Consider the following 22,804-nt stretch of genomic DNA (forward strand, 5'->3'; position numbering starts at 1 on the left):
CGCTGCGATCGTACCAAGTCCGTTCCAACCGAGCCCGACAAGATGACCGCCCCGTCCGGCTCAGGGCAGACCAGGCTTCGGAGCCTCATCCCAACTATCACCCAATCTGCGCACGTACCGCTTTCCGCGGACGCAATATGGATTGCCGCCGTTGTTGTTGGCGTTGGGGGACGTGATGGTGAAGACATCGCCCTGCGGCTTGGTCCCCGTGCACGAGTTGAACAGCCCATTGCGAACGCGGTAAGACGTCCGTCCCACCTTCACCCAGGCCGCAACCCAGTCGTACGCGCCCGCGCGGCATTCTTTGATGCTGCCTGTTGTTGTGGACTGCTCGACCCGGAAGCCGGCGGTGATCCACCGGGATAACTTGGCGCCAGCGGTGAAACGGATGGTCATGGCGTGAACTTCGATTTGACCGATGCTGCATTCGCCGTTGCCGCAGTCTAGGGATTCCTTTGGTGGGTGGTGTATGCGGTTAGCTCTGTTCCGATACTTTCCAGGCATCATTGGGATCAGGAAGGATTGGAGGTGTTGAGATGGAGGAGACTTACAGTCACCTGGATGTGCTTGGGCGTCTGGTGAGGGTCCCCATCGCCTTCCCTGATTGTCGTCGGCGTCCACTGCGAACAAGGATTATACTGACGCTTCGAAGGTCCCTCCTCCAAGTGGTTGTTGTCCTCGACCGTGAGTGTCTCATTGCCTGCGGCTAAAGAAGCCGCTTCTAGATCCAGTTGCTGCCACGTCCGCATACCTCTAGTCTCGGCAAGAGAAATCACTCGGGGGCCTCCATCCTGATTAGCAACTCGTGCCACCTCGGTTATCTCGAGAGGCCCACTGGTAGGGAAGCAGTTTGGTGGTAGTTTGTTTCTTTGCGCGAGGGTGATGGTGTTGAGTTGCAACATGACCTCGGGGGAGACTTCCGGTACAGTGCAGCTGATCAGAGTCTCAGTGTCGCTGACGATGCTGTTGCACTCAATACCGCCAGAAACCTCGGAGTTTCCGCTGACGGTATAAGTTTTGTTGCCAAAGGTGAGGGTTCCAAACCCATCTTGGTCGACATCGAAGGCGATAGTAGGCACGCTCTTGGTGGCCTGCAGACCGCCGGTCTCGAGATTGAGAGAGGTCGAGCAGGACTGGGTCAACATTTGAGTGTGGTCTTGGTTCCATACCTCGATGGTAGACTCCGAGGTGACCTTGTTGACTTGGAGATCAATGTTGACTACCTGCTTAGTCCCAGAGCTGTCGCGGGACATTGTGCCTTTGCCGGATAAGGGAGATGCTAGTGCCACTGGGGTGGTGGCTACGATGAGGTGGAGAAACTTCATGGTTTCAGGTACCTCTAGGTTGCGGAAAATGGAGGCTTGAAAAGTATTTCAGTGAGTGTATTGGAAAGAAGTTGACGAGTGTGATGATGTGAAGGGTGTAGCACCAGAGGGTAGGCATCCGGTGGCCTTTTATCCTTTCCTGTTCTTCATTTCTTCGTCCGGGAAGGGGGACTGACGCGGACAGCCATAGATATCGAGCGATCGTAGTGTAGCATCTACAACTGCGGGCTACCAACAGTCTCGGCTTACTGTTCAACCGACGTGGAAGGTGAACTTCAAGACCCATCTTTTGCTATCATCACCACGGCAGAAAAGAAGCAGAGCCAACGAGACAAGAATGCGGACTTCGAAGCTCAGCCGTAATGTAATCCGCGCCAGCTGAGTGCATTATTGGGATCGGACGGTACCATTCTGCAAAAGGGAAGTTGTAGTGGTAGGTAGTAGTTTGTCAACCAACAGAGCTCGTATTGTGTTTTTGTTGATTGAGGAACCAATATTACCTTACTGTGCGTTCTGCGCTTTAAAGATGGAGCGTCTCTTGGCTGTCCGCCGGACGAAGGTGCCTCAGGAAGGACGGGTGAGCTTGTGGGGGCCAGGCCGCAAAGTCTCCAGTTACACATAAAAAGACGATCATCAAAATTGATGATTATGACTGGCAGGTGGATTTTATAGAGGCTCCAAGCAGTGCCAGTTACTTTGGCGGGAAGGAACGCTCAGAATGCTGCATGCACTTTCGCGTGCTAAAAGCGCTGATGAAGAAGGAACACTCTTACATGGTCTCTGGTATGGTCATAGCCAAAGACAGACGATTTCTCTATATACCTCTACCTAGGTACCCAGTTACGGCGGCGTTGCTCGTAGGTAGGAGCCCGTCCTTTTCCCCTCTAGGTAGTATTCTCGTTACACGTCTGATGAAGACATGCACGAATATGGGAAAACCTACGCGCACCCTAGAGGTACGTACCTTTACACTTATCTCCACTCTATACTAGGGAGATCTCTTGCCAGCGTATATAACAGTCTCCAGCTTGTACATACCTGTACAAATACCTACAGAATATTTGAGAGTTCTTGGAAGAATTTCCAGGTGCCAAATAGCATAGCATTGCCTGGACACACTACCTATACTTTCTCAAATATACTTCTGTCTAATGGATAGAGCCCAAACTGCATAGCAAACTCACGGGGGCGGCGGGGATGAGGCTGAATGGCGAAGCCCCCCTTCCGCGGAGACAAATGAATCAATAGACGTCACGGTGGTATTCGCTAGTCGGACTAGACAACGCATTACTCCTATAGGCACTTACCGCACTCGATCAGCGCTAGGTCCCAAGCTGTCGGGTCGCCCAGTTTGGAACGGTGAGAGTGATTGGGGCGCTTACCAGCAATGCGACCTCGAAGTTTTTTTTCGTTTCGCAACAACTTTCTGGCCCCTCAGCCCTCACAGTCGACATGGGAAAAGGGGGACTCGTGACAGCTGTGCCGGCAAAAGGTCCACTCTTGATCGGCAGGCCCCCATGTTTCACTGACCAACAGAATCCAAAAAGAAGCAAAGAAATGTGCTCGCCAAGTACATACAGATGTGGCTGGGAGCAGTCAAGTTCGATGTCATTGCATCCTTCATGTCATCTCCCCCTCCTTCCACCGACATCCTTAGGTACCAATAAGATCCAAAATGAAAGTAGGTAAGCGTCTCATTCATGGATGTGGAGCAGTGGGCCTCGTGTCCTATAGTCGCCCTTCTCCTACATCATCAATACATGTCTCTCTCTGCCTTCTTCACACCAATCGACCCCAGCTCATGCCAGCGTGCTAAGACTTTAATAGTCTGGTCATGCCAGCCAGCATCGTGTTTTTTTGTGACCTCGAAAGATGTCTCAAGTTTCTAAGGCTGGCTACCTTATCGTGAGAACTTCTTTCCCATCCGTTTTCATGGCCATACCAAGACGCTCTTCGTTTAGTAACTAAAGCAATCGGTAACTTGACCACCCAGAGGTACAGACCTTGTCGATGCAAACTGACAACCACACCAGCTAGTTCCATTCATCAAACTCATCTCCAAGTCCAACGGCGATAACGTCCAGGCCAATAACCCACAGCACTTTGCCTCGAACCGCAGCAAAAATGTCACCACCCACCCCAGCCCTAAACCAAGCTATAGCGGCCCGAACCGCCGCCCCCTCTTCCTCCTCCTCCACCACCACCGCTCCCACATCCTCCACAACCTGCAACCACGAATCCATGCCCGACCTCTCCCAAATCCCAGGCCTCCCGCAATCCCGCTCCGTCTGGGCCATCCCCAACTGGCCCGAATCGCTAGCCGGCATGACAGCCTGCTGCAACCTGAAACCCGACAACGAGGTACATATAGCTGAGCCGGACGGGTGCGCATTGTGGTGTTTCATTCCCGATGAGTTCCTCTTTGAAAGGAATAAAGATGGGACGAATGGAAAAAGGAGGGATGGCGCGGTGGCTGCGGATGCGATGGGGCAGTGTGTGAGGAATAAGGGAAACGTAACGGGGGCGTATATTACGGTTTGGCAGGTTAAGGAGGGGGGTGCGGCCGCGGGATTGGGGGGAATGGGGATGGGGAAGGGGAAGGGGAAGATGTCGCTGAAGAGGGTGGTGGGGATGGGGGTTTGGGGGGTGGTTGTTTGGGGGGTTTTGGGGTGATTGGTTTGGATTGTTAGTCTTCTTTAAGGACTGGAGAATTTTTTAACGAGATTCCTAACTATTAGTCGTCGGCTTTTCATTTGGTATTTTGGTGGCAATACTTCCCTTTTCTTGGTTGTGCTGGCTTCGTAGAACCGAGGTATTGGAAGGTGCAATGGTGTCTTAGGTATTGGCGGGGTATTTAGTTGTCTTTCTGGGCTTTTTGGTCTTAGTCTTCCTCTTTCTTCTAATCAACCACCCTCCAACCCTTTCATTGAACCCACCTTGAGCACCACGAGTGGCTGCAGTATCGACGTACCTCGCTATGGTGTGGCGGCGTTCTTCAGCGGGTGCACTAACACTTATATAACACATTAAGCTTTAAAGTCCTGGTGCTCCACAGCGGGAAGGAAAGCCCCGCCATGAAGGAAATTGCCCGAGGTACCCACCGTTCCTGAGCACAGCGGGTCCGGAGCGCGCCGGACTCGGACTGGACCCCACACCGGGATTCTTCCCCCACACGGCGTTACTAATTTTTGAAGTAAAAAGATAAGATAAGCATTTTCGACAACACCTTCCATTTGTTACCTATCATGCTTATCGCAATGGAGGGGTAATTGGACTTTTTTGCATCTTCCAAGACTTGGATCGTGGGGACTTCCAAGCAAATATGTAGCATCGAATACTCCCTCCGATCTACGGGAGGAAAGAGCGCCTCAGCAGAAGTTTCCCACCTCGATTCCTCAAGAGGTACATAGAACTTTTACGTAATCGAAGAATCACCCATCTTCGATCTCCGGCGACCGGCGAGCAGCGTATACAACGACGAGACATATATCAAGGCTACGACACCCGACTTCACTTCACTCACGTCTGGTCCAAGCTCACTCACCACCACCGCCGACCTCAAGAATTTCCCAAGATGGCCTGCCTCAAACTCCCCCACCTCCGGCTCCCACCACCCCTCTCCTACATCCCCCGCCCCGCCCTCCACCTCATCACCCTCCTCATCCTCATCAACTGCCTCGTCTGGGCCGGCGTCGGCATCACCCTGCACTACTTCCCCAAAATGATCTCGCCCGCCGTGCTCTCCTACACCCTCGGCCTCCGCCACGCCCTTGACGCCGACCACATCAGCGCCATCGACCTGATGACGCGCCGCTTGATTGCCTCGGGCCAGCGACCCGTAGCCGTCGGCACCTTTTTCAGCTTGGGTCACAGCACCATTGTCATCATCACTTGTATCGTGGTAGCTGCGACGAGCGGAGCGCTAAGAGACAGGTTTGATGGGTTTCAGCGGGTGGGCGGCATCATTGGCACGTCTGTGAGCGCGGCCTTTTTGATTATCTTGGGAGTGGGGAACGGGTGGGTGTTGTATAAGCTGGTGAAGCGGCTGAGGGTGGTGTTGAAGGAGCAGAGGGAGCGCAGAAGGAGGGTGGAGGAAGGAGAGGATTTGCGAGCCGAGGAGGAGCAGGAGGCCATGAATAACTTGCAGTTGGAAGGGGCCGGGTTTCTGGCGAGGGTGTTTAGGAGGGTGTTTGCCATTGTGGATCGGCCGTGGAAGATGTACCCGCTGGGTGTACTGTTTGGGCTGGGGTTCGATACCAGTTCGGAGGTGGCCTTGCTGGGAATTGCGAGCATACAGGCGGTGCAGGGGACGAGTATTTGGTTGATTCTGATTTTTCCGATTTTGTTTACTGGTGAGTTTCGCCTTTTGCAAGTAGAGGAAAGATGACTGCTAACGAGATGCTACAACAGCCGGCATGTGTATGCTCGACACGACCGACGGCGCCCTGATGATGGCCCTGTACACATCCAAGGCCTTCTCGAGAGACGTGGTGGCCATCCTGTACTACTCGATTGTGCTTACCGGCATCACGGTCGTTGTGTCGGCCTTCATTGGCGTCATCCAGATCCTGTCGCTTGCCTACAACGTGGCCGAGCCGACAGGTCGTTTCTGGGATGGGGTTGAAGCGATAGGCGATCACTACGACGTTATTGGCGGATGCATCTGCGGCTTGTTTGTCGTTGTCGGTCTGGCGTCGGTCATCATCTATCGCCCCTGGAGGAAAAAGATGGAGGACCGGATGGATGCAATGAGCATATTGGATGTCGAAAGCCCAGTCGCGTCGCCCGCTGCGGTAGCGGATGGTGCTATCAGCCCGTATGCCGATAGTCCGGTGGTTACGCCCTTGGAACGGGTCCCGGAACGGATTGTTTGAGGGTCGGCAGAATGAAGGGGTCTTGGCGAGAACGCAACGAATATAAGAAGCAATTGGATATTTGACCATCTTGGCCATCAGATACCGGCCGCGCTCGGAACGGGCTGGCAATATACGACACGTGCATCTACGGGCAGTTTCCTTCATCAAACATGCCGCCTACAACATGGATGACCCCAAGACCCTCACAAGATGCGCAACCGCAGCAACATCCTCCCTCACGGTGGCGATGCAATGTACAAACACGCGGAGAATTCATTGATAGTGCTCGCACGAGAAAGCCCACCAAGATGCCCACTTGATATACGAGTCTAGATTCCACGACATCGCTCCGTGAAACCCTTCCCCTCCTTGCAAATCCAGATTGGGTTCATGTCGTGATGGACATACCAGCCAGTCATGCCGTCAGATTTTCCGCAGATTCAAAGGGTCCGTGTTCCGGTGACACGGCAGATGTTTTACACTGCCGTTCCGACCCTACCCCCCGTGTTGCTGTCGCGTATCTCCATTCGACGATCAATTCGCCTTATGATGCTACGTCCCCTCAAAAACGCCTCCCTGTCGCAGCCCAGGCAGCCACAACCTCGTGGCACTCATGTCTCACAAAGTCGCAAGGAAGGGAAAAAATCTCGCCGTCAACCCTTCCCTTTTCTTCCTGCCCGTGATGCGCTCGGGATGCTGCATCTTTGCTACATCCTGTAATCTGCCTAGGGCAATTTGCCTAGGAGGCACTCCAGGCTAGCTGCACACAAAGTGTGTAACCGCTAGGGTTCATCCCGTATCAAGTACCGGGGCGAATTGAAGCTTGGCGGGCGCGCCGTTATCGTCCGGTAATTGCGTCTTTCCGTCGGGTTATCGTTTTTTCTAGAAGGGTGTCATTTGTCGTTCCCGGAAGGCGCAAATGCAAGACATCGTCGATTGCTGTCGCCTTCGACACCGGTACTGATGGTGGCTGGCATTGCGTTGCAATGGTGGCAGCGTGGCGTAGAAGTCGGGAAAGGGAAGAAAAGATAGAGGAGGGGATGGACTTGTCTCTTCCATGTCTCGGGTTAACAATTCTTCTCTTCATCCCCGTTCCCACATGTCCACGACCGACCGAGAAGGGAAGTCTCGTGCGACCGGACGTTCAACTAACTTGATCAATGATCCCATTTCATGTCTCTTTGGACCCCCTCGACACTCCTAGCTTAGCCAGCGAAATTTTGAGTCAGAACCTTAATATGCATCCCGCCCCTCCATGAGTCCATTCAACTCCCTTCCTGTCTCGACGTCGTTGAACCCGACTTGTCCTCGCACAAAGTCTAGAGTGTGAACCTTGCCTGCCTGGATTGGAGACATTGACGCTTCCACTGTCATGCCAGGCATACTGGAGCCTGTACACAACACACAATATTGCAAACCACAACGTCGACACAACATCGACCATGGATATAAACATCGTGATGCCCCTTAATACGACCGACAGGCCTTGTGTCCGGACGGGAGCAACAGTGGGTGTAGATAGAGGACACAACAGGAGACGGATAGGTAGGCATGGTAACATACTCGTCGAGGGATCGTTACATTCTGCCCGGAAGCACAATAAGCTCTTCCCGTCAAACACAACCGCGCCGAGTCGGAGAAAGTTGATGGGGGAAAGGAGGCAAATGTACGCAATGATTGCGAGCAGTAAAAGCGGGCATGGAAGGCCAAGATGAAATAAAATAAAAGGTTCCGGCTTGGCACTGTCTTTTGAACTACCTCTATGCTTGATTGCGATTTTCGACTGAACAGCTCAATTTCAACAGTGAAGATAGGGGGAGATAGGGAATCGCAATATCGCTGCACCGAGAACTAACTTACCTACCTATACAGTAGGCAGTCGGCGATGATAAAGGAATCGCTTGCAGTACATGCCAAGAGAGGACTACCGAATACTAGGTAGAAATCTCGATCTTCACCTTTGTCGACGTCAAATACTCGACTCAATGAGATGATCCTCATATTAAACGTGAAATGTCAATCAATTGACAAATCATATCCCAACCGCATTCCCTTACTAATCGTGCAATCACAATCGAGCGTCGGGACCTTATCTCACTCACTCACTCTCGAGCTATTTTCTTTCAGCTCAGCCCTCAGCCCAGCTTGGGTACCTCCAAGTACCTAGGTAGTTCACCGAACGAGAAAGATCTCACCGCCGCCAAAGGCCAGCCCAATCTAGTCCAGCCCAGCCTCAGCAAGCCACAAACGTCGATCACATTCCGATTGGTTTGTTGTTGTGATGAGTTTGATAACATGAATGGAATTCAAGCGGAATCCTCCGATGATAAGAGGAAGAAGTGATATTTCACATGCGTTTTGATCCCTCAGCACAAACCATTTGAGGATCGTGATAACGAGCACCGATCAAAAAAAAAAAGCAAAGAATCATATTATGCGTGGGAAAAGGGGAATGAAATGAGGTGGCTTAAAGGGAGAAGTGGCTTAAGCCACGTTCGTCATGGGATAAACCTCGCCCTGGTTTATCTCATTTTGCATTTGGAACTGAGGCCTATTGTAGAAAGGCGTTTGCTTACAAGGGAATATCCAACAACTCACGATCGACCATTGATTGTATTTGATGTAGAATGTAACGTTAGTACCTCTAGTGCTATTGTTCTGAACAACATCTCGTATCTATCCTGTCCAGTGTCCAGGGGGCAGGCCGGTAGGGGTAGGGTAAGGGGTAGGCACCTCATCACTCAGCTCATCACTCAGCTCAGCTCAGACTCCAACCACCCAAGTACCTCACCAAAGCTTCACTCTACTTCACTCTATACAGTACATCTACCTACCTCGTAAATACCTCTAGGTAATCTCATACATGCATCGTTATTAAGATCAACCCACACTAGAGGTACCTATGTCTCCTCTATACCAGTTCAAGCAAGTGGAGGTAACATGTCACTTGTACCTACCTCTACATATCCGCACCTCTATGTACTATGGATAAGTACCTAGGTAGCTTGAGAACCATAATTACTGAAAAAAGCACTGTGTACTTGGTGAAGCTTAGTACCTAACTTCCTCCTGTTTTCCTAGCGTAGGTAGAGCTAAGTTCTTACTACCAGCCAGTCTTTTTACTGAAGTGGAGATCATGAGGATACTCCTTCAGCTCAAGCATCACCACCCACCTCAGCTTTGGATCTGGACCTAGGTGGGCATGGTAGTGGATAGAGGTAGGTACATAGGAAGTGCTCTCGCGGTACTAAACTCCTTGTTCTAACAATTCCTCACCACGAAAAACAACCCAAAAAAAAAAGAAAGAAAGAAAAAGAAAAAGTGTGAAAATAAGAAGACACGGGATGAACATCAAGGAGAAGGAAACAAGATATTTAACAAAGGTTTGGATTGGAATGGGTTGAAGTATGGTGATGCAGTCATGTCCTCATCAATCTCACTCCCTTGTATCATATCATAGTAAGAACAAGAGGTAGGTAGGCAAAAAGATGAGGTGAGGTATTAATCCGTTCATTAAGTCTTATGTATAGGTAGGTAGAGGTATCGATAAAATCGTCTCGTCCTTCATGCATGTCAAGTTCATGTTCTTTTGGGATCCAGATCCATTCAGACATTCCATCCATCAAGTAGTTCCATCAAAGTTCGTTTCGTACAATCCATCGTATCCCCCCTCCCAATGTCCTCATGTCTGTCTTTCCGTTATGACCCGGTGACACCCTGTGACCCTGTATATCCCCAAGTAAATCCGATCTAGATGCCACCGACCGACATCCAGTCCCAAAAATAAAAAAAAGTAATTCCCAAATTGAGTGAGCCTTTCGACGAGACCCCAGAGGTCCGGCCCTCAAAAAGAAGTGAAGAATCTCCTCCCTATTCCAGCATCTCCATCCTGTTTCCCGGAAGACTACCACTTCCACGAAGCAAAGATAAAGTAATGGCTGATGTACAAATTATACGCCGACAGGATAATCAGCGGCAGGGTATTATACCACTCCATCCCATGGAATCCAACGCGGTACACCACGGCGGTGATCATGCCGCCGACATTGAGGATGGTCCACAGCGTGCACAGCACGCGCATGTTGCGGTACTTGTTGCTCTTGTGCGCCTTCTTGTCACCGGACGCCGCCCAGAGTAGCTCAATGCCAAACAAGCGGTCCTTGATGGCCGTCAGGTACGCGTACGACTGCACCACCATAATGTGTTGCACGTTGAAGCCGTACTTGGCCTTGGCCCAGAACCGGAACAGAACAGCGCCATAGACGATGGAGGGAATGGCGAAGGCGAGGTTGTAGTACTTGAAGTAGATGGGGCGGAAGGCGAGGAGGAGGGTACCGGGGATGGGAGAGATGAAGATGCCGAGAGAGACGGCTGAGTAGTAGAGGAGACCTGTTTCAAGAGTTAGCAGACTGTGGATGAGGGGTGGGAGACCAGGGGGCAGGTTGGTACGTACCACAGAGATAGCACAACTTTTGCATAAAGTTGAGGTTGGAAGTCCAGAAATGCTTGGTGGTCAAGAGAGTGGTGGAACCGCGAGCCCAGCGCATCTGCTGCGAGAAGAAAGACCGAGGAGTGTTGGGGCAGATACCGGTAGCCAAGCAGAGCGGGACGTACTTGACCTTCCAGCCGCGATCGACAGCGCCAAATCTATTTTGACTGGTGGTTAGCAACACAGTTTTCCATGCAGGGGTAAGGCGCGGGAGAAGGGTTTGAGAGACTCGAGGGTTGGTGACACACACAGACACACACACCCGCCGCACCGTATACGGAATACGAAGTGCATGTCCCACTGTCCACTGTCTCACTCGAGACCTGGCCCAACCCTTTTGCGCAGAACAAGGAAAAAGAAGAAAGAAACTCACCCAGTATGCACATCCTCAGAGAAACCAATCTCAGCAGTACCGCCCACCTCTTCGAGAGCAGCGCGTCTGTACACGGCATTACTGCCGACGCAAATGGAGGCACCCCACCTGTTTCTGTTGACCTGCACGACACGATAGAAAAGCTCCTGGGTAGCTCCAGCGCCCTGCTCAACCCAAGTCTGATCATCCGTGACTCGGAAGTACTGCGGGCTCTGAATGATGGCGGTCTTGTCATCGGCCATGTGCTCGACCACCAACTCCCTGAGGAAATCCGGACGGGGGCAGAAATCAGCGTCAAAGATGGCAAAGAAGTCACCCTGGGTGCGGGCGAAAGCCCAGCGGAGGTTACCGGCCTTACGAAGGCGGGGACGGTCATCGCGAACAATGTAGTTGAAACCGTAGGATTCAGCGAGCGTGCGAACCGCGTCCGAGGCGCTGTCGTCAAGGACATAGACCTTGAGCTTGGCGGCGGGCCAGTCGAGCTTGATGACGTGCTTGTAGGTGTTTTCCAAAATCTCGAGAGGCTCGGAGCAGCAGGGGAGGTAGACATCGACGGTGGGAGCCGTTTCCTCGTTGATGGGGAACTCTTCCACGATCTTCTTGTGGCCATCATAGTCCCAGTCGCGACCGACGACGCCAACAAGGTAGGAGATGATGAGGTAGATGTTGAGGAAGCCGACAAACACTCCGTACCAGGCAAAGATGGGACTGCAAACAGCAAAGAGCCACATACCCGCCGAGAGGGTCAGGAAGGAGATGATGCCGAAGACGTAGAGCGGAATACGGTTGGTGTGCACGTAGCGGAGCTTCTCCTCGTCATCGGGGCCGGTGGGGAAAACGAGGCCCGGCTCCTCCTTAGGACAGTAGGTGTTCCGGAAGGCCCAATAGCCACGCTTGAAGGGATTTCTGCTCTTGCGGGGCGGCGAGCCGGACTTTTCCGGATCGGCGCCGGCAGGGGCAGCGGCAGCCCGCCCCTGCTCGACATCGCCAGCAGGGTTCAATACACCACCAGTCTTCTCATCAAACTCTTGTTGAGGAACCTCTCCTGCTGGAGGAGCAGCAGGGGCAGGAGTCTGTTTACTCAAGGTTAGCTGCTGTACACCTTGTGGGACCAAAGCACGACGTGGGGTGTCCCCTTACAATATCATCGACAGGTAGTTGTATCTGAGGGGGAGGAAGGGCAACAGGGGCCGCAGGAGCACGAGCGGAAGCAGGAACCACAGGGGCAGGAACCGCAGGCGGTGCTGCAACAACTGGCGGTGCTGGAACAGTTGGCGAGGGAGGATTTTCCTTACAGGAGATCAGTCTTCAACATCTGTCAAACACCAGAATTGGTAGTCGTTGTTGATATTACACTTACACTAGAAGGTCTCCTCGAAGGCCCTTGGGATGATGCACTGTCCGAAGAAGGATCTTGGAAGGGATCCGTGAGATAGCTGTTACCAGCCACGAGTGTAGGCCTGGGATCTTCAGCTTGAGGCGGTGCCATGATGTGTGGCTAAAAGAGATCAAGACGAATCTAGATCAAAGGGGTGAAGAAGAAGGAAAGGATGATCTGTCTGCACTGCCCAACACCGTTTAGGGCTTGTGTCTTGAAGATCTTGAACTCTGAAGAAGAGAGACAATCCGAGACTCGTGAACACTCGTCCAAGGAGTCATATAAAGGGAAGTTTTGGGAGCCATCCTTGGAGAGCCCCTGCATTCCGTTCCCGCCATCTCCCAAGCGAAGAGTACCTAGTAGGCGCAAAAAAAAAAAGTCAAAAAAGACAACAAAAGCCGCACGCCCACACATGCCCACACTAACGACATCGGTGAGTCTATCGCTACAGAGAGACAAAGCGAGAAGCCATGAGGCTGAAGACCAGGGTACCTGAGCTAGTCGGTGCTAGCGGCGATGATCATTGGCGATAGGGGACCACCCCCAGGTCCCTGAAAAGTTAGGCCAAGTACCTTCATGGCCAGGGGCGGTGAGTCCCGTCTGGTGTACCTGGGGCCAGCCAACAAGTCTCTCCCAACATCCGACCTTCCTTGAAGCAAATTAAGAGAAGGGAAAGATATGCAGTGTACCGTGCTGTGTGATGTGCAATTTGATACAGGGATGCTGGATATTAAAGCCTCGGGATGGCGCTTACGAGGCGTGTCTGGAGCATGCAGCGGCCCTGGATTTTCCCAGGACCTTCCCCGTAACCTGTAAATAGGCTGATGCAGCGCAGTTTTGAGCGCGAACCGTTTTGTTCATTGTATCGTTCGAGGCCTCACTCGCTTCACAAATCTCCCTCTAGACTGTGCAGCAATGGCCCGTGCCACTCATGTTACTGACCGACTCGGCTGAATAAGGTTTATGGAGCACACTAGTGTATTAGTTAATGTCTTGGCTACGATATCAGATAGAGTAGAGTAGCGCTCATAATGAAGGCGCTAGAGAACAACCATTGTGGAGGATTGGTGGATGCCGCTGGAGAACACAGGTGGCCGACTGCGAGCTTCGGAGCCGCGCCCGTAACCAGGTCCATGTCGAACTCCGATGCAGAGAAGGTGACGGTGCCTTCTGAATGGTACGCCTCTGACCCAAAAGATACCAAGCCGAGATGAGATTTGGCTGATACCAGGCCGTTGCGCCATAGGTATTGCAACAACGGCGATACTTCCGCCGTAAAGGTGGTGTGGTTGGCCGACGCTACCCAGGTAAACACGTCGGTACCTCTCTCGTTATGGCCCTGATACAAGACACTGGGTACAACATTTCGTTAGAGTCTGCTTTCCCAGCCGTCGACCGGGACAGTGCGGCCTTGACCGGCCGCTTCTCGGGTGATTTGCAAGAACTTACAATTCTGCGTCCCCGATAGTCTGGGTGAAGCACGTCTTGGTCATGTTCGCGTCGAACCCGAGTGGTTCTGCATGGCCAAACTTCCCCACCCAGATCATTATCTCGGTCTCTGCAGTCTGCTCGTTGAGTGCCTTGGCGACATCACGATCAGCGAACATGTCGAACGCCACATTGGCAGATGTGCCGTCGTTGGTCAGGCCGTCATGGTCAACCACCCGCGCCGGGCGAGGCTTCGACCCCGGACCCATGGACCATTGGGCGGAGAGAACCAATGCCGAGATGTTGGACAAGGGTGTCGGCAGACCAGGAGCCGTCAGCTTCACGTGGGGGTAGGAGTGGACCATCTCCGGATTCGACGACCACGACCAGGTTGCCGCAAAAGCAGGCGGTGAGTCTTGGACCTGAAGATAGTGGGAACAAGAAAAGTCAGTCCAAGGTGAGACAAAACACACTGAAGAAGGGTCATCGACTTACGGATATGCATTGGAATCCTTTGACGTCAGGGTTCCAGGCGTCGGCGTTGACTGTAAGTTATTTCGCGTGGGAAGATTAGGCGTGTGAACTGAACGAAGCAAGTATGGCGTGCCTGACTAGACACGAGCTGAGGCTGACTGGAACTGGACTATTGAAAGAGTGCTGAATGAAGAGCGGAGACATACAGGTCATGTTGTTGAAAGGTATCGTGTAACCCATTTGCCCGCAAACGGTGGTATCGTAGGCTCCGGCAGTGGTCTGGCCCCATAGGCCGACAGCTAGCAGCACTGCTAGACGTGCTAGGAGCGACAAGCGCAGACGTGGTTGGAGAGCTAGCGCCGCCATTGCATTTGCCGAACTGGAACAATCTCGAGAGCCGTCTTTAGTGATAATGTCGAAGTCGGGATCAATGGAGGATGTAGGTTCTGGGTAACGAAGAAAAAAACGAGGGAGGGCGTCGTTTGGAGCAGCACAAACCCGCTTCTGTACTACCACACGCATCTGCATCCCATGGTTCCGAGAACAAATGGCCGGGATTCTCTGACAAGGCCAGCATGTCCATTATCACATTGTTTGCGGTTGGCGGTTGCTGTGTTGGAGACTAAGGTTTGTCGGCGGTTCGTTGGTGATGGCGGCGGTCAGACGGTGGATTTCCGCCATCGCTAATCTCCCCCGACTTTATCGCGTTTGTAGTGTATTGTAGATGATGTGAAGCAGGGGTTGCTCGCTGCGTCAGGGCCCTGCCGAGTCAGGTCCGGGACCGTGTAGTGTATGATCGGCGACTCCATTGGTGACAGCTCAGCGGTACCACTCTATCGAGCACTGCGGCCGCGTTGGCAAACAACCATGGCCCATCACGTGCCAAGTAGGCACTAATCCGTAATGCGTAGGGCGTCACGGGGCCGCCCTGGCTGCTGGCATCGGTGTCCCCTGTCTAGCCCGTCCAACCCCATGTTTAAAGCCGCCGCCGATCCCCTTATCTGGGGACTGCCCAAGAAACAAACTCCGGCCGGACTGTTTTGCGGGTGGGCAATGGAGCCCAGACTGAACAAAAGCCTCCAACTCGGTTGCATTGCGATCGGCCCTTCAGATGGACGAGTTTAGCTCGAGCGGCAGGAAGCGACAAGATGTGCCCATCATCGCCTCATCCATCATCACCAGCGGGCTCTCATCGGCTCATTTCAGTAACATTGCGCAAGAGAAAAGCTACGCGCAGAAAAGGAAAGGTGAGCGTAGACTGTGGACAGCTGAAAGAAACGTCTAGACCAGTGCTCCACTCTCGACCTTGGTTATGGGATCCCTGAGATCGCAACTCATCTCTCAAGTCATGTAGTGTATTGTGTAAGTGAGTGGGAGAACACAGTAGGGGGTGCGGATCTGGCGAGTCAAAAAAAACAGGTGGGGGTCGAGAGAATGCAGGAGCAATGCTTTTGGTGCTAGCTTTGTGTGCCGGATCGTCGAGGATGTACATCTGTGTGGTATTCATCGCGGTGGGTACTTGTCATTACTGCACCCAGGGGTATTCCATCCCCCAGTCACGAAGATCCCCCACTTTATCGTGCTGAAACAACACTTTCTCAGAGCGGTGCGTACCTGGGGAAAGAGACGAATGAGAACGAGGCTCGGGGACCAGTCCAAGGTGCCGGACCTGTCGGTGTTCAGAAAGTGGTGACACCAGGTAGATGCCCGAGGGAATAAGTGAGCTTGGCACTTTTTCTGGCCCCAGTCCAGCATGGGTGGATCATGGGTAATCCCACCCAGTGCTAGGGAACAATGATGCCGGTGAGAAGGCGGACAACCGACGGACTGCTGATGGACTGTGACGACACCCGGATGCGTGATGGCTTCTGCCATGGGTGACCCCTGGCCGAGACTGGTGTTTCTGCGTCGGGCCCATGAAGAAATCATGTTGTGACGAGAAGCCGTAGCCCGACATGGTGCTAGAAAACTCGGAAGATGGCAAAGATAATTGCTCACTGCATCGGGTACAGACTCGAGCACCTCTTCCGGACAGAGGATATATAACAATATCCCCGAGACACTCCTAACAGCCTTAACCCTTGGCGGCAAAGCACATCGCTCCAAGACATTCGGACAACACTCACGTATCAAGTCCTCTTTTCACTCTCTTTTCCTCTGTGATCAGCAGCACATCGGGGCAATATGGACGCCAACCACACTCACCATTGCTGTTGCTCCCGCCGGGAGGGCCCCCAGTCGCCCTTGCTTACCCCATCACCAGGCCCTCTTACTAGATCACTCCCCAGCACCCAGTCGCTCGCTTCCGCTTTGAGCCCGGGTGCCTCGACACCAGGCTCGTGGACCGCCCATCCGTGGTCTCCGGAAAGCGCAAACACTTCACCGCCTAGCACACGGTCAGGCTCGCCAGAACTCAAGGTGAGGTTTCAGACAGAGAAGGTCGAGACTGCTCCACGAGTAGATGTGGCCGAGGTGCTGCCTACTGTGACCAAGTCAGTGAAGAGCATCTGCTTCGTTGGCGCAGGATTTGTTGGTATGTTTTCCGGTCCGATGTGTTCCGCGGAGAAAGGAGATTGCTGACTTTGACCATATAGGTGGACCAACTGCCGCCGTCATTGCCTACCACAACCCAGACATCACGGTCAACGTTGTTGATCTGAACGAGCAGCGAATTGCGGCTTGGAACTCGAGCCAGCTCCCAATTCACGAGGATGGTTTGTTGAAGGTTGTAAGGACAGCTCGCGATGGTACGGTGGACACCATGGTGAAGATTCCGGGGCTTCCCAGATCCTTCAAGCTCGACGCTCGCAGCCCCAACCTGGTATTCTCAACCAGGGTGAACGAAGCCATCGAGGTGGCCGATGTCATCTTCATCTGCGTCAACACACCCACCAAGACCTATGGTCTGGGAGCCGGGTCGATGGCCGATATCAGCATGGTGGAAAGTGCTAGCAGGACCGTCGCGCAACACGCCAAGAAGGGAGCCATCATTGTCGAAAAGAGTACTGTCCCATGCGGCACAGCTCGTGTCATTCAAGATATTGTGAGTGGCCTTGATCGAGATGCCTTGACTGGAGACAGGATGCTGACAGCGACTAGTTCAAATACTACCGCCCCAATGACGAGTTTGAGATTCTATCGAACCCCGAGTTCCTGGCCGAGGGCACCGCCGTCGAGAACCTCATGCACCCGGATCGCATCCTCATTGGCAGTGCCCGCACCTTGGCCGGCATGAAAGCGGCCGAGAGTCTCAAGAACGTATATGCCGCGTGGGTTCCTCAAGAACGTATCATTACCGTCAACACCTTTAGCAGTGAGCTGTCGAAGCTTGTCGCCAACACGATGCTGGCCCAGCGTATCAGCAGCATGAACGCTGTGAGCGCCATGTGCGAGGAGATTGGTCTGGGATCGGATGTGGACGATGTCAGCCTGGCCCTCGGACAGGATTCACGAATCGGGCCTAAGTTCCTCCAGGCAGGTGTGGGTTTTGGTGGATCTTGTTTTGAGAAGGATATCCTCAACCTCTCGTATCTGGCAAGGGAGCTGCACCTGGATGTGGTCGCCGACTACTGGCTAGGTATTCTGAAGATCAACGAGTATCAGCGTGAGAGGTATGCGCACAGGGTTGTCAAGGAGCTGAACGGATCGCTGCGCGGAAAGAAGATTTCCGTGCTGGGCTTCGCTTTCAAGGACGGCACCAACGACACGCGCAACAGCATTGCGGTGCACATCATCAAGAGCCTGGCGGAGGAGATGCCGTTGGAGATTGGCATCTTCGACCCTGGGTGCGCCGCAACCGAGATCATGGAGGAGATTGAGAAGATCGGCTTGACCAAGGCGCAACTGGAGCGTGTCAAGATTTGCAGCAACTGGCGCGAATCTGTCAAGCAAGCGAGCGCTGTGTGCATCCTGACCCAGTGGAAGCAGTTCCGCGGCGCCCAGCTCGGTCGCTCGACAAAGAAACCCGTCAAGACACCGTCTCAGCCACTCACCAAGACCTTTGTTAACGGCAAGCTCACCGAGATGGCCATCTTGGAGCTGGAGGCCATGGTTGCGCGCGACCTCAACATTACCGACGAGGACCCTCTCCACAGACTCAAGCCCGAGGCTACTGCTGAAGGATTCGAGATCTTTGGTTTGGCGGCATCCATGCTGGAGGAGATCAGTCAGGAACCAGTCAACTGGGCTGAGGCAGCGTCGCTGATGCAGGAGCCCCGATGGGTGTTTGACGGGCGCAACGTCGTCGATCCCATTGAGCTCCAATCGCTCGGGTTCAAGGTCCGCGGCATCGGCAAGTGAATTTGCCGAATTGATGATAATAATCAGGGACGAGTAATGGATGATGGATGATAGACGGAGCGCGGAACGGAAATATATACCGGGTAATTTTGAGTTTGGGTGTTTCTGGCGTCTGGTTGAGCGGCTTCATCGGCCTCACTTTTGGTCAAATTGAATGGCGACATGGGATACAACAATTGGACGGGACAAGGGTACTGGACGGCTTTTATGATGTCAAGTCAGGTTTCGTGAAGAAAAGAAAGGGCTGGATAGGATTATTCTGCTGATGATTAGCGACGATTGATTCGTTGCGTTCTCAATTCGAACGTCTAATTGATTTTGCGTTGTTCTCTCCATTTGTCGCGACGAAACTGAAATTTGTGGTGGTGGAATTGAGAAAGTGAGGGGGTTGCTCGGTGCTGGTGCCTGCCGATAAGGATGAGTGACGATAAGCGGAACTCCGCTTTTCAATACAACTGTGTTACCGAAGCGCTTGGACCACACAGTATTTTTGGGCCACAGATAAGCTGGTATTGTGTTAAGTTTTGTAAGATACCCAAAGACTTCGGCAACACTGGACCCCACCCATTCACCAGATAGATCGTCATCAGGGAAAGAGCGTTGCGACGGGCATCTCACTCTTCGTAACGGCGTGACTGACAACTTAACCAGCAACCATTGGGAATCGTGACGACTTCCCATCTGCCCGGTTTGAAGGACTTTGTTCGTGGTGTGATATTCTTCCGCTCCGACCGACGCACATTGGCAGACGGGAATTTTCCCATGCTCGGCAGCGGTCCGAACTCTCCTTCCGCCAACTGAACAAACAAACACGCGATTCCGGCACTCTCATCCAGACACATTCGACATTCAGTTCCGAGTCAACAGCCATCTGCTAGAGGCAAGTGTAGGTAGTAATTACCTGCCCGCTTTCTGTTCCTTGCTCCAACATCCGCAAGCTTACTCACTGCATTGACAACCACAACAATAATGCAGCCGTTTTCAGCTTGCGACGCCAACCGAGGTGGAATACTGAAATCTGCCATGGGCTAACTCAATTCACACACACGCAGAATCAGAACAGTCCAGACCGCGGCGCAGTACCGCAGCCTGTTGCTACACACATTAACTGTTCATAATCTGTTGGCTGCCACCCACATTCACACCCAGACGAATATGGCGGGCAATAAAGACACACCGCGGCGTTCCCCATTGCGACGACTAGGCACTACTGCGACCATCCACTGTTGGCGGCTAACCCCGGTGGTGGCCATGCTCGGACCAAGCGAGTAAGCGCATTAGACGCGCTACTCGAAAAGGTCCCATGTCTCGGCTGCCTCTCTCAACCCTTTCAACGTCGTCGACTCGCATTCTGTCATTTCGGAGGCATTCGGCGATATCCCCGTCCACCATTGGGGTACGACCTCGACGGCGACGGCGTTCTGCATACACGTCCGGAAGAAGCTCAACCGTCTTGCATGGCAGCCAGACTTAGGACACCAGTCGAGACGAGACCATCTTTCGAGTTGGCGGCTACGGACCTGCGTTGCTGCAGGCTTGGGTGTTTCAACGTCCATCCTTCATATTCCAAATTGCTAGCCGGATTTTGACTGGTGGGCATAGCCGCCTGCCTCTTTCTAGTTCGTCAGCTCATCCACCTAACCCAAAGGGTGTACATTTGGTCTCTGTCATGGCATCCAAGAGGGAGTCCACGAGGAGGTCCGAAGGAACACGATGCTTCTGGAATGACCAACATGAGCGGCCAGTCCCATCTCATTGACACCTGCCGTTCCGTACACCTCTTCTTTGAGCAGAGGCCGATGGGCAGTGGAGAGACATGCAGGGGGCTGGCCCTTGCTCCCTTCAGCCGTGGCATACGAAGCTCACACACAATCCACTACAGCATCTTCTTCACTTCGATCAAAACCTGACACTGACAAACACGCGTGTCATCACACCTCCCCTCTCCGCCGTAATGCTGCCTGGAACTTGGTCATGCGGCTTAGGAACTCACATCAAGGACCTTCCTGGACAAGGCTGGGCGATTGTGTCGTCGCCCGCATCATTCCATGCCTAGCCCAGCGACACACTTGGAACAGCCGATTAATACGCTCATCTGGGAGCCAAAGTCAGCCTTGCTGGCGTGTTTGTGTCATCATTATCGTCTTGTACGACAAGCCCATGCACCAGCCCAAAGTACCAGCAAAAGTGGCCAGAAACTGCCAAGATGGAGCTGTCAAAGATGGCACTGGCAATTTCTTTTGCTTTCCAGAAAGGAACATGCTTTCGGGTCATTGAGCGCTTCGATTGGTATCCATTTTGCTGGTTCTGAAACGCGAACGGCACCGTTGCCAAACTCCTACATACGGCTTTCCCGGAGCACTCTTCCTTCTCCCACCGTCTGCCACAGCGCTTGGTCCATCAAGCGACTGGCACAAAATTGCCTTGGCAGACGCCGGTTTGGCAGACGCCCTTTTGTCACTGTCGTGGAACTAACATCCTGGAATAGAGGCTGAGGTGTAATCAGTGCTGAACAGCATCAAGACAGACAGATACCGGATACCCTCATTACATCACCCAGTCATTCCTCGTCAAGTGACTCGATGATCAACATTCTAGATTGGTAAAGGGTGCGAAACCTGTCCCAAAGGGGAAAAGCTCAGCGCCCTCAGACCCTCACTGTGTCCTGAGGTCCTCCACGGTAGCCCCAGCCAAGTCCTCCTCCCACTTTTAGGGCTGGAACCAATCTAGCAGAGCATAGCCCCAGACCTTCCACTTTGCAAGCAAGGAGGCCGGGTCCTCGTCCAACGATGCAATGCCCCCGCGGCGCCAGCAATGGTTTGCTGCACGTTTGCCCTGTGTGTACCTGCTTTTGCACTGAGATCAAATCGCACCTATTGCACTCATCAATTGTCTGCTCCAGCACTGTCCTCGAATCGGGCTCTGCTTTCACTCACGCTAATCACTTGCAGATGGCGGTGACATGCCGGTGGTTGCGGGGTACCGTAATGCGGTTTGTTGAGATGACTGGCCGCTCATCCAGGCTGCCGAATACCTGTGGCGCTTGATGCGACAGGGTCGTCCTCACCCCTGTCTGCCCTGTCACACCCTTGAGAAGAGTCCGACACATGCGGTACGTATAGGGCAATGTGAAGGACTCGGGACACGAACGGTGGACTCCAGTGAGTCAGGACACCGAACGGAGAACCATGGTCTAAAAGTGCTGTCGTCAGAAGATCTCCGAAATCTGGAAGAAGGTCCTACCCGGTGATGAACTCCGTACTTAGTAGGTCTGCACTGTACTGCTTTTCCGGCTTTTGCATCCAGAGTGTGAAGTATCAACGAACTCGATGTTGGCGCAGCATGTCTCCCTGGCGACAGCCATTCCGGTGGTGAACTTCTGTCCTTCTTACCACCTCCTTCCGGCTTAAGCTTGATGAATCCTTCGCACAGCCAATGGGTTGCCTCTGAAGGGAATCCTGGTTTCATCAGTCGCCAATATTGACAAACATCTCCTTCACCACAATGATGGCAGGACGGTTGCGGGGAGGAGCGAGGGTGGTGTTGAGGGGTGGGCAACCAGGGGTCGTGATGGTGGGGAGTGAAGCCTGGAAAAAGTACAAGATGACAGGAAATCACAGGGCTTTAGGACGTCCTAGTCTGGGCTCCCTCTTGGCTCGTCATCCCTGCCCTTTCAACATCGCCAGTGTGGTGTAACTATTCCCGTGTCCACCCTTTTCCTGATGCGGTCATCGTTTATCTTCGATCCAACATTTCTTCCATATTCTGGGATTTCCACCGGCGCGGAGAACCCCGGAATAATCCCAGCAAAAAAAATGGGGAAGAGAAAAGGTGCATCGTACTAGAACGGCTGGTTACAAGAGTTACCACGATGTGGGTAGCTCAGCCCTTCTGGGCTCGGGCTGTGCTGTTGATGATTGGACAGGGGGTGATGCAGCTCGTACTACACACACCCCCCCAACCCTCCCCTTCCACCTCCACTTCGCAGAGAAGTGACTCTTTTGCCGACCGGCGGCCTGGAGGCAGTCGAGTTCGCCGGATTCTCATTGAAGCATGATCAGTTACTGCCTGGGGAGGGGTGTGGATCGAGGTGAACCTATGAGGCATCTCTTCGCTACACCCGCTAGTTCGTACGTGGGTCATGAACTGCCCCTGCGGACAGTGTGAGACTTTGCGTGGTCT

At 53.1% G+C, this 22,804-nt stretch overlaps 6 protein-coding genes across 6 annotated transcripts; 3 read left to right on the plus strand and 3 right to left on the minus strand.

Annotated features, from left to right (window-relative positions):
• Positions 1 to 60: 60 nt before the first annotated feature.
• NEUTE1DRAFT_41295 (uncharacterized protein) lies at positions 61 to 1,253 on the minus strand (the record flags this gene model as incomplete). The annotated part of the gene is made up of 2 exons (XM_009851943.1): positions 61 to 453; positions 558 to 1,253. The coding sequence occupies 2 exons, from the start codon at positions 1,251 to 1,253 to the stop codon at positions 61 to 63; spliced, it is 1,089 nt and encodes a 362-aa protein (XP_009850245.1).
• A 1,933-nt stretch (positions 1,254 to 3,186) lies between these two features.
• Positions 3,187 to 3,830, plus strand: NEUTE1DRAFT_64124 (uncharacterized protein; the record flags this gene model as incomplete). Its single annotated transcript, XM_009853100.1, has 2 exons — positions 3,187 to 3,301; positions 3,359 to 3,830. A coding segment is annotated over one exon (381 nt), but the record flags the coding sequence as incomplete, so codon positions are not given.
• Positions 3,831 to 4,899: 1,069 nt separating this feature from the next.
• NEUTE1DRAFT_82808 (uncharacterized protein) lies at positions 4,900 to 6,987 on the plus strand (the record flags this gene model as incomplete). Its single annotated transcript, XM_009853101.1, has 2 exons — positions 4,900 to 5,677; positions 5,736 to 6,987. 2 exons carry the CDS (start codon positions 4,900 to 4,902, stop codon positions 6,197 to 6,199), a joined length of 1,242 nt encoding a protein of 413 aa, XP_009851403.1.
• Positions 6,988 to 9,680: 2,693 nt separating this feature from the next.
• NEUTE1DRAFT_130058 (uncharacterized protein) lies at positions 9,681 to 12,532 on the minus strand (the record flags this gene model as incomplete). The annotated part of the gene is made up of 5 exons (XM_009853102.1): positions 9,681 to 10,570; positions 10,635 to 10,828; positions 11,044 to 12,116; positions 12,184 to 12,333; positions 12,404 to 12,532. 5 exons carry the CDS (start codon positions 12,530 to 12,532, stop codon positions 10,086 to 10,088), a joined length of 2,031 nt encoding a protein of 676 aa, XP_009851404.1.
• An 854-nt stretch (positions 12,533 to 13,386) lies between these two features.
• NEUTE1DRAFT_82814 (uncharacterized protein) lies at positions 13,387 to 14,689 on the minus strand (the record flags this gene model as incomplete). Its single annotated transcript, XM_009853103.1, has 4 exons — positions 13,387 to 13,773; positions 13,871 to 14,271; positions 14,345 to 14,394; positions 14,530 to 14,689. 4 exons carry the CDS (start codon positions 14,687 to 14,689, stop codon positions 13,419 to 13,421), a joined length of 966 nt encoding a protein of 321 aa, XP_009851405.1.
• A 1,818-nt stretch (positions 14,690 to 16,507) lies between these two features.
• Positions 16,508 to 18,954, plus strand: NEUTE1DRAFT_82817 (uncharacterized protein; the record flags this gene model as incomplete). The annotated part of the gene is made up of 3 exons (XM_009853104.1): positions 16,508 to 16,856; positions 16,918 to 17,366; positions 17,423 to 18,954. 3 exons carry the CDS (start codon positions 16,508 to 16,510, stop codon positions 18,620 to 18,622), a joined length of 1,998 nt encoding a protein of 665 aa, XP_009851406.1.
• Positions 18,955 to 22,804: the final 3,850 nt, after the last annotated feature.

The sequence above is a fragment of the Neurospora tetrasperma genome (assembly GCF_000213175.1).
Source record: "Neurospora tetrasperma FGSC 2508 unplaced genomic scaffold NEUTE1scaffold_3, whole genome shotgun sequence".
NCBI classification, from domain to species: Eukaryota; Fungi; Ascomycota; class Sordariomycetes; order Sordariales; family Sordariaceae; genus Neurospora; species Neurospora tetrasperma.